General features: G+C 51.3%; 2 protein-coding genes across 3 annotated transcripts in view; one reads left to right on the forward strand and one right to left on the reverse strand.

Moving 5' to 3' along the window:
* The window catches only part of LOC103587786 (chromosome unknown open reading frame, human C12orf43), a 12,711-nt gene extending 10,223 nt beyond the window's left edge, over window positions 1-2,488 (forward strand). Inside the window, exons 4-6 of one of the 2 annotated variants that reach the window (XM_008569342.1) lie at window positions 308-381; window positions 899-989; window positions 1,514-2,488. In XM_008569342.1, the coding sequence (XP_008567564.1) occupies window positions 308-381; window positions 899-989; window positions 1,514-1,871 (523 nt within the window). In that variant the 3' untranslated portion in view covers window positions 1,872-2,488. The remainder of the gene's footprint in view (window positions 1-307; window positions 382-898; window positions 990-1,513) is intronic. The other variant, XM_008569343.1, reaches the window with a different exon arrangement.
* A 1,625-nt stretch (window positions 2,489-4,113) lies between these two features.
* The window catches only part of HNF1A (HNF1 homeobox A), a 25,269-nt gene continuing 15,389 nt past the window's right edge, over window positions 4,114-13,993 (reverse strand). The window contains exons 3-10 of the mRNA XM_008569344.1: window positions 12,378-12,564; window positions 11,676-11,917; window positions 9,371-9,522; window positions 9,043-9,244; window positions 8,115-8,306; window positions 6,673-6,794; window positions 6,440-6,584; window positions 4,114-4,519 (exon numbers count right to left, since the gene is read on the reverse strand). Of these exons, the coding sequence (XP_008567566.1) occupies window positions 4,392-4,519; window positions 6,440-6,584; window positions 6,673-6,794; window positions 8,115-8,306; window positions 9,043-9,244; window positions 9,371-9,522; window positions 11,676-11,917; window positions 12,378-12,564 (1,370 nt within the window). The 3' untranslated portion in view covers window positions 4,114-4,391. The remainder of the gene's footprint in view (window positions 4,520-6,439; window positions 6,585-6,672; window positions 6,795-8,114; window positions 8,307-9,042; window positions 9,245-9,370; window positions 9,523-11,675; window positions 11,918-12,377; window positions 12,565-13,993) is intronic.

A 13,993-nucleotide genomic window follows, 5' to 3' on the forward strand; every position in this document is an offset into this window, starting at 1 on the left:
TTTTTTAAGACCCCTCATATCATGGCTGTAGCTGTTAGGCTTCTTTCCAAGCCAGTGTGCATTCTGCTTTTGCCTTTAAGATCACGTGCCCTTATCCCTTCCACTTAAAAAAAAAATTTGATTTTTTAAGACCCCTCATATCATGGCTGTAGCTGTTAGGCTTCTTTCCAAGCCAGTGTGCACTCTGCTTTTGCCTTTAAGATCACGTGCCCTTATCCCTTCCACTTAAAAAAAAAATTTGTTTTTTTAATTGTTTTTGTTATTACCCAAAATCTCATCCTAAGTCAACCATTTTCTCTCCCCGTAGTTCCATTACCATCTCAGAAGAAGTGAAGAAGCCAGCAAAATCCAAGGTACAGAAAGTGGCCTCAGAGGATGATGGTGAGTAATTATACTGTTCGTGATAGCTGTCATTTATTAAGCACCTACTGTGTGTCTGGAACTGGGCAATATAGTTTTGGTATATTATCTTCTTTTCATCACTCAGCCCCCACTGTGAGGCAGGTATTATGATGATACCCCATTTACAGACAAGGAAACTGAGGCTCTGAGAAGAGAAATCACTTGCCTGAGGTGACGTCATCTGTCCACCCTGAGCAGGAGCTGTCACCACTGTACTCCACAGCTTCACCCATCTGCATCTGTCTGTCCCATGCTCAACTCATTTGCCAGCTTGGAGGCTGTCTTAGGTAGGAGGCCCAATTGCTGGCTTCCAGAAGCCTCTGAGGGCTTGCTGACCTGATGTGGCAACTGGCGTCTGCTTAAGCATCCCATCGTCTGGCTTTTGTCAGATGAGGCATCATTTTGTGGTTAGAGACATTGATCCAGGCCTTTGCCTTAGCCCCTGGGAGAAGGGGTTAGTATCTGCAGGTGCTGACCCTGGCCCTTTGAATCTTAGGCTTCCGCCTTTTCTTCACATCCATCCCCGGAGGCCCTGAGAGGGAAGCCTCTCCCCAGCCCCTCCGCAAGCGATGGCCCTCCAGCTCCAGGTGAGAACTCACACCCTCTCCTCATGTTCCCTCCTTTTTGCTCCTCTTCTGTCCTGGCTGGTCCCCCAGAATAGCCAAGCAGATTCCAGTCAGGTCCAGTCTAAAAGGGGCCCTGTCAGGTAGCCAGAGAAATAGTGCACTCAGCAGGAGGGCAGAGAGTCTCTGTTGGGGAGTGGTTTGGGATGTGCACTGCTTTTTAGCACCCATCTTGCTTGGGCCAGACACCTCCCTTTATCATGTCCGCCTCCTGGGACATCCCTGTGAGCTGATCCCTGGGCTCTGTTAAGATCCTCATTTTGTAGATGAAGATACTGAGGGTCAGAGAGACTGTCACTTGACATGAGGTCACACAGCTAGGAAGCAGAGAAGCCAGTATTGGAGCCCAGGTCTGTCCCATTGCCCAGCCTGAGCTCTCTACCTCCCTCTATGGCCTCTTTCTGATGGCCTGGACTGAGGTGGGGCAGTGAGAGGCAGCTTTGGGCCCATTCTGACTCCAGCTAATCCAGACCATTCTCCCCTTGCAGCAGCAAGGACAGCGACGAGGAGTGGCAGCGGTGCCAGGAGGCAGCTGTGTCAGCTTCTGACATCCTCCAGGAGTCAGCCATCCACGGCCCTGTCAAGGTGGAGAAAGAGGCAAAGAAGAAGAAAAGGAAGTTGAAAATGAAGCCCAAGACAGTGGCCGGCATTGACTCAGTTGAAGCCACCACTGTCTCCTCCAACGGGGCCACAGTCCAGAAGCAGGAAAAAGAGTCCGGCGAGTTCAACAGAGACCAGGTGTCACTTGGTACCAAAAAGAAGAAAAGGAAGAAAAAGGCAAAGAAAACCAGTGAGCCTTCTCCATTCCTGCCAGCAAAGGGTGCAGCCGCCATGCCTGCAAACTGACCCTGGTCTGTGGGCATAGGGCCCAGCACTCCAAGGACAAGGCACCCATTGGGAACAAGGTATTTCCAAGCCCTGCCTCCTTCTCCAAGTACAAGGACGTGGCTGGCAAGTTTGGACTTTGCCCTGGAGACCCTGATCATGATTGGGGCTTGCTCAAGGCTCTGGGCAAAGAAGTGGGTAGGATGAGAAGCCTAAGCAACCTGCCCCTCTGTGCTCCCACTGAGGGCTGGGGCAGACCTGTGGTACCAGAACATTCTATGGCCTCAGGAAGAAGGAGCCTTCCAGTTACTCAAGATCAGTGGCCAAGTGGTAAAGCTTCCATCACCCCAAGGAAACCTTTCTTCTCCCCCCCGCACCTCCTCCGCCTCCTGTGAGAAACAGTCTTTAGAAAATGAGGGAAGGAGTCCCCAAGATGCCAAGGCCCAGAACAACTTTTTTACTTCTCCCCCAAGCCCATATGGACTTGATACAACACTGGAAAAGGAGGAGAAAGAGATTTTTTCACCCTAATTTTCCAGAATTTTCTTTCTCCCCATCTGTGAATATACCATGCACAATGATGTTGCTGAGCCAACCAGATTATCAAAAATAAATTATCAAGGGACCCAAAACTTAGAGTGATTTGGGTGCTGTCTCCCTGTCAATGCTGAATCTTTATGAGATATTTTATATTGCAGAATTTGTCACTGATTTTTTTTTTTTTTCTTTTTTTTTGACGGCTGGCCAGTACAGGGATCCGAACCCGATATCCTGGTGTTATAAGGATGTGCTTTAACCAACTGAGCCCATGAGACATTTTAAATAAACATCACATATCTGGGATCCTCCTGCCTACACCCCCAGCATGTGTCCCTTCACCCCAGCTTCAGGACTTCAGGAAGCGTCGCAGCACTGGGGACTAGGTTTCATGCAGACGGCAGGGAGGGTGGGGAGAGAGAGAAAGTGTGTGTGTGTGTGTGTGTGTGTGTGTCTGTCTCCATCTCCTCTCAGCCCCCCCTCCCTTCCTCAACCTCCCTCTGCCTGCCCAGCTCCCATCTGTGTGATTTGTGGACAAGCAAGAAGTTTCTTATACATTTCTCATGGCTTTATTAAAAGTTAAATAAATGTACAGGCTCACCCTTAGCTGGCTACAAGCTGCAGGGTGCTCTTGTTCTCCCCAGGCCCTTTCCTCAACCCCAGGGTGGAGGCTTCTGCTGAGGGCCAGGTTCTCTGCAACAGGCCCAAGGAGGTGAGGTCATGTGTCCCTGGGCTCACACAGCTGCTTTTTCCCTTCCAGTGGTGCTCAGAACGTCAGACTCCTCAGGGTGGCTGTGAACTTCCTGGATCCCAACCCTTAGCCCATCAGGCTCCCAAGCTCTCGAGCATCAGTCCTGCTCATGCAGGTGGCTCCTCTCCACTGGGTTCACCTCTTCTCCCTCTGGGCACCTCAGCTCTGCCAGCTACTCAGGCCTTGCCACCTTCTGAGCTCAGTAGTTTCTCCCCCAAGCAAGGGAAGGGTCTGCAGAGGCCAGAGGAGCTGCTCCCTGGGGACCTGGACTTGGCAGAAGTTGCAAAACTCCCACAGGAGCAAGGACAACTTCCTAGCTCTGGAGCAGACTTTTCAGTCAAGGCAAGATACCAGGCTGGCATGAGAAAGCATGTTGCTCAAGGGAACAAATGTCCAGGAAAATGAGCTCATGGGGGCCGGGAAAGGGGGAGCACTCAGGACAACAGAAGCTGGGCAAGCCCCACATGCCCTCCCTGTTTGCTTGAGCTCCCCCAGAGCTTGGGCATCTGAGCCCCAGGCTCTGGTGCAGAGTAGCCACTCAGGAAATGCCTATACAAGTGGGTGAAAGGGGTAGGTACAAAAGGGCATGTGGATCACTTGCTGGAATGAGCTGAGGACAGGATGGAGTGGCCTGGTGGGTGCACAGGTGACAGAATGAGGCCACCATTGATCTAGGGTCTCTCTTGGAGCTCAGTGAGTCACAGCTACAGGGCTTGTGTCCTGAGAAATATGGCTACCAGAGTTCCCTTCAGGGTCCTGGGGCTCTCCACAGGCCCAGGCTGGGGTAACAGAGTCAAAGCTGCCCCCGTCTGCTCCAAGGAACACCATTTTATCCCAAGCAGTGGGGACAGCCGAATCCTGCCAGGAACAAGCTCTGCCTCCTAGCTCTCCACAGCCCCCTCTTGTGCAACTGAAGCAATCTTCCTCAGGTTGGGGTTCCTCAGAACCATCCCAAGCAGTGGGGACAGCCGAATCCTGCCAGGAACAAGCTCTGCCTCCTAGCTCTCCACGGCCCCCTCTTGTGCAACTGAAGCAATCTTCCTCAGGTTGGGGTTCCTCAGAACCCTCGCTTTCTGATGTGGCAGAGCAGGGTGTGGCCTGAGGCACAGTTTTCCGGCGAAGGACAGTCCCTATAGCCTCAGAAGTTTAGCAGGCTCACATGTCTTTCAGGCAGTGGCAGCTGCTGCCCGCATCATCCCCCAAGCAGGCAGTGCAGACTCCAGGGCCCAGCCCATGAGAGGCAGTTGCCTTGGTTATTGGGAGGAAGACGCCATCTGTGTGGAGATGAAGGTCTCAATGACGCCGTGGTTGGATGGCAGCAGGTGGCTGTGGCCATTGGTGGAGTCAGAGCTCTGGTACAACACCAGGCTGCTGGAGGACACTGCAGAGGGAAACAAGGCTGCTGGCTGCCTGCCAGGCCCATCCAGACCCCACCCACCCCGCCTGCCCGGCCCTAGGGGAGCTGGGGACAGGGGAGGCAGAGTCTCACCCCCTGAATCACAGCAGATTACAGGGACCCCAAAGTCAAACCTCTACTCTCAGTTGTAAACAAGAGGAGCCTCCCAGCTCGGCTCCAGAGCTACCCAGGGAGTGGCCTCCTCAGGACAGTTTATTGGGAACATTGGAGAAGCCCTGGTGAGATGGTACGGTACTTTTACGTGTCAGCTTGGCTGGGCTGAACCAAACACTAATGTAGGTGTTACTGTGAAGGTTTTTGTTTTTTTTTTAAAAGATGACTGGTAAGGGGATCTTAACCCTTCACTTGGTGTTGTCAGTATGACACTCTCCAAGTGAGCCAACTGGCCATCCCTATATAGGGATCCAAACCCATGGCCTTGGGGTTAAGCACCACATTCTCCCAAGTGAGCCACGGACCGACCCCCACTGTGAAGGTTTTTTGTTTTGGTGGCTGACCAGTAGGGGATCCAAACCCTTGACTTTGGTGTTGTAACACCATGCTCTAACCAACTAAGCCAACCGGCCAGCCCTGTGAAGGTATTTTGTAGATGGGGTTAACACCTGCAATCGGTTGATTTTAAGTAAAGGAGGTTACCCTGGATGGTGTGGGTGGGCCTCGTCCAAACAGTTGAAGGCCGTAAGAGAAAAAAGCCTGAAGCTTCCCAGAGAAGGAATTCTGCCTCAAGACTACAGAATTAACTCTTGCCTGAGTTTCTAGCCTGCTGCCAGCTTGCCCTACAGATTTCAGACTTGCCAGCCCCAACAATCAGGTGAGCCAACTCCTTAAAGTACATCTTTCTCTATACATATCCTGTTGGTTGTTTCAGGAGGACCCTGACTGCTCAAGATGGTTAAGAGGGGCCGGCCCCGTGGCTCACTCGGGAGAGTGCGGTGCTGACAACACCAAGGCCATGGGTTCGGATCCTATATAGGGATGGCCGGTTTGCTCACTGGGTGAGCATGGTGCTGACAACACCAAAGTCAAGGGCTAAGATCCCCTTGCCGGTCATCTTTAAAAAAAAAAAAAGATGGTTAAGAGAATGGGCTTTGTGGTTGGAGCTGGATTCCAGTCCTGACTCTGCCACCCAGTAGCTGTGGGAGATGAAGCAAGTCCCTCACTCCTTGAGTGTCCACTTCCTCATCTGTAAAATGGGCATAATCACAGACCTCATGGGGTAAAACATGAAGCTGGAACATGGAGTGCCCTTATTAGCTGTCACGAGGAAACTGAAGCTTCGAGACGGGGAGCCACTTGCCTAAAGTCACAGTTAGCGATGGCCACCCAAGGCCTCCAGACCCAACAGCTTGACTCCAAAGTGGTCACTCTTAATCACGACATTGTAGGTTACAAACATGGGTGCCTGCAGGGGTCATCAGGGTGTACGTGAGTGGGTCAAGTGGGACGTGGTGGGCTGGAGAACCCACACTCTGCTGTTGTGTGAGAATATGAGTCCTCCAGTTTTCCAAGAGAAGCCAGAAATCCGGATTTCTGTGTGAAACCTACTGATTTTTAAATGTTGGCAACTAATTGAAAGAATATTAAACCCTGGGCAGAGCCAAGCCGAACACATCAGAGTCACTGCTGGCCCACAGTTCCTCATTATTACCATCTGCTGCCTCTTCTGATCACTTAATCTTTTTCCTCCATAGAGTCAATGAGATGTTCCTGTGAGCTAGGCCTCCTTATCCTGTTGGTTCCCACGCTGCTTGGCGCACTTCAGGGGAGCACAGGCCATGTTTGGGAGGCAGGGAGTGCCCTCCCATCTGCCCTCCATTTGCTGCACACACTGCCCATGCCTTGACATGGGAGAGCAACGAAAGGGGCAGGGCCAGGGCTGCTCACCTGTGGGGCTGGCGCTGAGCCGGTGGGCAGGCTGCAGGTGCTGGATGCCAGCGGGGTCCTGGCTGGGGACGTGGAGGGTGGTGGCCTGAGACACCGGCGTATGAAGCCCAGACTCACCAGAGGCCTCAGGGTCAGAGGTGAAGACCTGGGGAACAGAGCTTCCTGAGCCCCCAGGCGTGGGGTGGAGGGCTCTGGAGTGGGGCTGAGGGAGGGCCGGCAGGCCTGGGCCTTACCTGCTTGGTGGGTGTGAGGCTGGCCAGGGCACTCAGGTTAGTGGTGTCAGTGATGAGCATGGTCTGTGGAAGCAGGCCCGTGTGGGTGTACTGGGCCACCTCAGGCTTGTGGCTGTAGAGGGCTGGCCAGCAGGGAGGGGGTGCGGAGAGAGGATACAGACATGGCAGACATGCCCAGCCTGGACCCCTCCTGGGAGGCCTCAAGGATGAATGCTCTGGGGGAAGTGGGGTGTGGCGCCTGCTGTATGGCCTGATGGGGCAGTGATTGGGGGTCCAGATAGCAAGGTGGACCCTGTCTTCCTCTACAGGGACCTGCTCAGCTGGGATTGGTGGGGAGGAGCCTGGGGGAGGCCAAGAGCCAACTCCAGCTCCTCTTGTTACCTGGAGACAAGTATGAAAGTGGATGGGAGACGGAAGTGCAGTGCTACTGTACTAAGCAAAGGTACCACTGTACTAAGCATAAGCACAGGGACTACTGTACTAAGTGCAGGTACTACTGTACTAAGCATAAGCATAGGTGCTACTGTACTAAGCACAGGCGCTACTGTACTAAGCACAGGCGTTACTGTACTAAGCATAAGCACTGGTGCTACTGTACTAAGCACAGGCCTCAGAAGGAAAGGCAGGCAGTCCCTGTCAGGAGGTGAGCAGGGCAAAGGGCAGTAATGCCTCCATCTCCAGGACACCTATCCAAAATGTAACCCAACATTTTACCTACAGCCCCCACCAAGAGGCACACAGAGCCCCCACATAAACACACATAAACCCCATATTCTCACAGTGACTCAGAAAAACACACACACAGATACATACACTTTCAACCTCATACACAGAGATATGTACAGGTCAACAATCTTATCCCAATCCTGAGTTCCAAAAAAGGTCTGAAACCAAAAGATCTTCATAAGGTTGGCACTAGAGCTCACTGGGTGGCAAAACCCAACCTGAACCTTACTTGAGGTTATGTGAGTCTTTAACCTACCTTGTGGAATTTACAACTTTTGCTGCAGAAATAGTGCTTTGATGACAGGGAGTTGCCCAAACCCTGCCAGGAGTTTTATGTGATGTATGCTATATCCACCAAATTACCCTTCTAAAATGTGAAAAATAGTGAATTCTGAACTCATCTGGCCCCAAAAATTTCAGAAAAAAAGCACTGTCACCTGTACTCCCACACATGGGCACACACACAAACACACAGACAACCAATAAACACTCAGATGCACACATTGAAACGCACTGGGTATCCGCTCACACAAGTACCATGTGCACACACATGGCCACACGTATTCACACAGAACAGTGTGTTTCCTCCGTCATGGAAGCACTCACACTTGTACCAGACGCTCACACAAAGACCGCACCACCTGCCCCTCCCCCTGCGCCCATCGACAGCCAACTGCCACCACCACCTCCCCCAGCGTGGGGCGAGGGGTGCTCACCATGAGGGCTCTGCAGCTGGGCCATGGTGGCCATGAAGGGGCTCTGGGTCACATGGCTCTGCACGGGTGGCATGAGTGGCTGCTGGTAGGAAGGGTGCAGTGGCTGGGAGAACTGGACCGGCTGCAGGGTGGCCAGGCTGCTGCCCATGCTGTTGATGACCGGCACACTCTGGGCCTGAGTGGAGGCCAGGCCTGGAGCGGGAGGGGTGAGAGTCATCCAGGCCTCCCTGTACCTCCACTGCCTCCCCAGCCCCATCCCAGGCCCCCTGGGGCACCATCCTTCCCTCCCAGAACCTATAGGTTAGAGGAGGGGGGCAGGGCAGTCAGGAAACAGCCCTGCACTAAGCCTGCCACTAACTTAAGTGGCCCTGGCAAGTCACTCCCCCACTGAGCCTTTAGCTCCTTGTTTGGGCTAGTGGGAAAGGCAGGCATGACTAGTTCAAGGGTTGCCAGACTGGGTTCCCTGGATCCCTGGGGTTCCACAGCAGTGCAAAGGCCAGAGCTTAGCTGTCTGCTCCCCTCTCCCAGCCGCTCCTTATCTGTCTTACATATTGAGCTTCTGCATAATAGTTCCTGCAAATAAAGGCTTTCTGAGCTGTAAAAACAATTTTTTTAATAAAATCAAAAACCTAGAAAATATCAATCCCCCTTACCCTGCTCTATTTTTCATAGATTTCATGGATTTTTCACCTTCTAAGGTGCTACGTAATTTATGTATCACTCTTGTCTGCCTCCCTCTTGGGTTGAGATTTTCTGTTCACTCACATATCACTGATGTAGCTCAGTGGCTGGCCCAGGGTAGGCACTTAATAAATACATGTTATATGAATGAATGAGTCCCAGTGGCTCTTCCAGCTCCTGGATTCTGTAACAGCCCCATGACCCTCCCACCCCCACCCAAGTGCCCCACCCTTTCCCACCAGCTTACCGATGACCAGGGTGGAGGCACCTGTGTTGGTGAATGTGGGGCCCAGGGAGGCAGGCTCCCCAGGCCCAATGGTCATGACCCCAGGAAGTGAGGTCATGATGAGGTTCTGGGGCTGCTGGTTGAGACCTGGGGATGTCTGCTCCAAGCTGTGCAGTGCTGTCAGTGTGCTGACAGGGGGCAGGGGGCCCCCAGTTGCGGAGACCTGCCAGAGGAAGCCAAGCTGGATCAGGGTGGGTCCCACACTGCCTCCCTGGAGATTGCTCCAGGATCTCCCCACCAAGGAAGGATGGGGTTGGAAGGATTTTCCCCACAGGTAGGGGATACTCACCAGCTTGGCTTCGGTGCTGAGCAGGCTGTGGCTGGGCTCCAGGCCCGTGGAGGACACTTGGTGCAGGGGTGCAGACACTGTCACCAAGGGACCACCGCTGCTTGAGGGTGCTTCTGCTGCCTCACTGGCTGCAGGCTGTCCATAGCGCACGCCTGGAGTGGGGAGCAGTGTCCGGCCTCAGCACCCCACTTCTCTGTCCTCGGCTGCCCCATAGCCCTCAGCACTCGGAACTGCATGCACTCGGAACTGCGTGCACTCGGAACTGCATGCACTCGGAACTGCATCGTCTGCTTAGACCGGTTGCTGCATCTTTATGCAGCCAGCAACCTTTGCTTGGGCATCCACCTTGTGCCAGGCCCTGTGCTAGCTGCTTCCAGTTCCTTGAAGGCAAGGGCTGCATTTTATAAGCTCCATACCCGCCACTGCCCAGTGCTATACCTGACATGTAGTAGGTGCTCAATAAAAGACAATTGAACTGAACTGAATTGAGGCTAATGAAGTTAAACTGAAGTGAACTGAGTTGAATAGAATGAACTGGAATTAATTGAATGAAACTGAAGCTGGTTGAATTGAACTTGAAATGAATTGAACCAGGTTGAGCTTGACTCAAATTGAATTGGTTTAAATCGAACCAGCTTATATGAAATTAACTGAGTTGGGGGGGGGGGACTTTCCGTATCAGCACAGTGTGTTTTCCTCCACATTGCTACTTAATAGGGGTTGGCAGAAAAGTTACCTCAACCCACCGTGACGCTTAGAGAGCTGCGTGGGCAGCTGCTAAAATGCAGACCAGGCATGGTGGCCAGGCAAGGGACTCCCCGCACCTAGCAAGCAAGCAAGCACCCCAGAAGTAGCTGCTCTGTCCCCCGCACCCTAGAGCCCAGCAGCCACCCACGGCTCTTGGGTGGAGTTGAAAGTTTCAAGGAGTGCTGTCTGCTGACTGGCAGTTCTGCTAACGACCGATGCTTTGGGTCTCTGTTGTGAGTGCGTATAAAAAGAAATTGGCCAAAAAAAAGAAAAAAGACCAGAGGCAGAAATGCAAAGCAACAGATGACATCTGTGAAGAAAAGCATTCTAATAAATGTCACTGCTCAGTTTATCCAGATTTCCGTTTGGAGAGCTTTCCTCCCCTACCCCAGGTTTTGTTTTTTTTTTAATAAAAGAACCCCTTTGCCCCACAAAAAACAAATGCAGCCCCTGCTTTGGCATCAGTGCAAGGAGCACTGTGTCTGCCACATTTCACCTCCCCAGCCTCCCTGCCCGTGTCTGCTTCTGCGGCAAGTGAGGGGACCAGGGAGGCAGCTGTCACTCTCAGCATCAGAGGCTGGCCCAGACAGGCAGGAGGGCATGGAGCACCTGCAGCTGCTTCTCTCCTTTGTGACTGGCTTTGAAACTGCCACCCCCAGAAAATAGCCAGCATGCCAGAGAGGTGAAGAGCCAGTGGCATAAGGGATGTTTTCACCTGATGTTTCCATTTGTCCCAAACCCCAGGCTGGGTGAGAAAGAACACTGCCATGTTTTATGAGCAGTTCTGGTCCAGAAATGATCAGAATTCTGCCACCAGGCATCTTACAGTGCCACATGTAAAAGGGAATTTGGGTTTTCATCTAACCACTAAATTGTTAGGCATTGATCAAAAATTGATGAAATAAATTTCTGTTTTGGGAATAAGTTATAATCAATATTCGTCTCTGTTTTTATCGCTTTTCTCTCTAATTGTGTCATTCGTATTGTTTGAAAGTATTTCCTCTATAAAATTAAACTAACCTGCCTTAAAAAAAGTGAACTGAATTTTATTAACTAATTTTATTTAGTTAAACTGAATGGATTGAATGGGAATTGGTTGGATTAAACTATACCAAAGTTAAATGAACCAAATTGGATTATAACAAGTTGAACACGATTGAGCTGAATTTAATTGAACTGAGTTGAACTGAAATTAATTGAATTGATATGATCTGAAACAAATGAGTTGAAGTAACCAAGACAGAGTTAGGTTGAACTGGTTGGAGTGATATGGAATGGAGTGGATGGAATTGAGGGGAACGGATGGAGCCAAGTGGAAGGGGTGAGGCGGTGCGTGTAGAGTGGAGTAGCGTGATATGGAGAGGAGTGAATGGAGTAGAGTGAGTCGATGGAGTGGACAGGTGAGGGGTAGAATGGAGCAGATGGAGTGGAATGGAACCAAGCTGAAGTACTAAGAGGTTTGAGTGGCTGCCACGGGGCTAGTCCTCCCCAACTCTCCCGCCTACCTGCATTTCCTCTCCACCCATTGTCCCAATCCGCCTACCCACACAGCACTCACCATGGACCTTGCTGGGGGAGAGGGCGGGTGGGGGCAGGCCAGGGGAGCTATGGGAAGGCAGTGCAGGTCCCGGGCCTGGCCCTGGTGGGGGCCCATTGTATGTGTCCATGGCCAGCTTGTGCCGAAAAGCTTCTTCTTTGCGACGGTTGGCAAACCAGTTGTAGACACGCACTTCCGTGACGAGGTTGGAGCCCAGCCCCTGTGCCTGCGATGGGGACACCCCCCTCTGGATGCACTCCGCCCTGCAGAAGTAGCCACCCATGAGCCTCCAGGCCAGCCTCAGAGGAACCCTCTCCTGGGGATGGGGGGAGGATTTGAGAAACTGGGCTCTACCTGAGTGTTTGAGGCTGACAGATCTGGGTTCTAATGCCAGTCTGCTGTGTGACTTTGGCCAAGTGACTTAGCCTCTCTGACCTCAGTCTCTCCATTCATAAAGTGAGTAAAGGAGCCATAGGATTGTAGAGGGGACAAAATGAGATGAGCAGCCACCCAAGGGAATGCTCATGTGGGTAGGGTATGCTAAGAATGGAGTGAGATTTAGACACTAAGCAGGAGTTGAGTACTCTCAACTCTCTGGGCCAACCTAAGCCAACAGCAGGAGCTCTCAAGGACTGGGGAGCCTCCTTCAGGACCCAGAGTCACCTTCCCCTTCCCCAGCCTCGCCCCAGCCCAGCCCAGCCCTGCCACTGCCAGCCATTCTACCTATTACATTCCTCCACCAACGTCTCTCGCTCCTCCTTGCTGGGATTCTTCTGCCTCTCGTAGGCCTGGAACAGGATCTGCTGGGATGCTGGGCCCCACTTGAAACGGTTCCGCCGCCCCTTCTTGGTTGGGAGTTCATCGCCTGTGGGCTCTTCAATCAGCCCACCCTGTCCCGCATGGGTGAACTCTGTAGGCACAGAGAGCCATGAACAGGGCACCAGCCACTCTTACCTTCTCACATCAGCTCACCTGACCACGCCCCTGATTCTTTCTCATTCCCAGGGTGCCGAATCAGAAGAGTTTACAGCTATAACTTAGAAATAAGCTAATTCAGTAATGACAAACACATAGCACATATGCCACCATTTTCTTAATCTGTGTCCACGGCAGACATCACTAATCAACCCTCGCATGCTTTTCTTCTGAGCCAAGATGTAGTCTCACAGTCCTCAATACAAGACCCCGGGTAAGCATTAGCATTTGTTCAGATTTGACACATTTACAACCCCATTTTTTTCAGATGAGGAAGCTGAGGTTCAGGGAGGTTACATATTTTTCCAGGATCACACAGTACAGTAAAAACTTGAACCATATCCCCTGAGTAGATTCAGAGCTATTTTCAACTTTCCAGACTTGGAAATGAGGCTTAAAATGAAAGTGTTAGCCAGAAAGGAAGAGACCCAGCCAGTCCTCATCAGCTGGTTCCACTTTACTGGAAACTGGTCTAGCAGATTATCTCTGAGCAGGCCACCAAAGGAATGGGACAGACAAGTGCCAGGATATTTTTATGAGAGGGGGAAAAGGAAGATTCTGAATCAAGAGTAGCAGCAGGAGAACCTTACTGCCTGAGAGCCAAGAACAAAGCCGACACCAGGCTCCGGGGAGAGACAGGGAGCCACCAAAACCCAACCACTGCCAGCTGCTGGAAGCCCACTTGGCCCAGATTCCATCATTCTCAGTAGCTATGGCTTGAGTGCCACTCACACTGACTCTCCATTGGCCCCCTTTTCTCCTACCTATGTCCACAGCATGGCCCTGCGGAGACAGGGGCCTGGACCAAGATCTGGAGTACAAGACACTATGACTTGGCCCAAAAATCTAGAATATTTCATCTTTAAAATATTTCCCTGTCAAAGCCATCAATATAAGGAAAATCTGAGAAACTGTCACAACCAAGGAGCCTAAGGAGACATGATGACTAAATATGATGTATCTATACTGGATGGGATCCTGGGACAGAAAAAAGACATCAGGGAAAAGCTGACGAAGTCTGAATAAAGTTTTACTCAATAATAATGTATCAATGGTGGTTTGTAAATTATGTCAAAATTACAGTACTAAGGTTAATAACAGAGAAAACTTGGCGTGGGTTATATGGGAATTCTCTGTACTCTCTTCCTAATATTTCTTTTTATGAATAAAGTTTTACTCAATAATAATGTATCAATGGTGGTTTGTAAATTATGTCAAAATTACGGTACTAAGGTTAATAACAGAGAAAACTTGGCGTGGGTTATATGGGAATTCTCCGTACTCTCTTCCTAATATTTCTTTTTATTTTTTTTTTCCTTTTTGTCTTTTTTCATGTCCGGCAACAGATCGCAACCCTCAGTGTC

Source organism: Galeopterus variegatus, unplaced genomic scaffold (assembly GCF_000696425.1).
Source record: "Galeopterus variegatus unplaced genomic scaffold, G_variegatus-3.0.2 Scaffold487, whole genome shotgun sequence".
Taxonomy (NCBI): domain Eukaryota; kingdom Metazoa; phylum Chordata; class Mammalia; order Dermoptera; family Cynocephalidae; genus Galeopterus; species Galeopterus variegatus.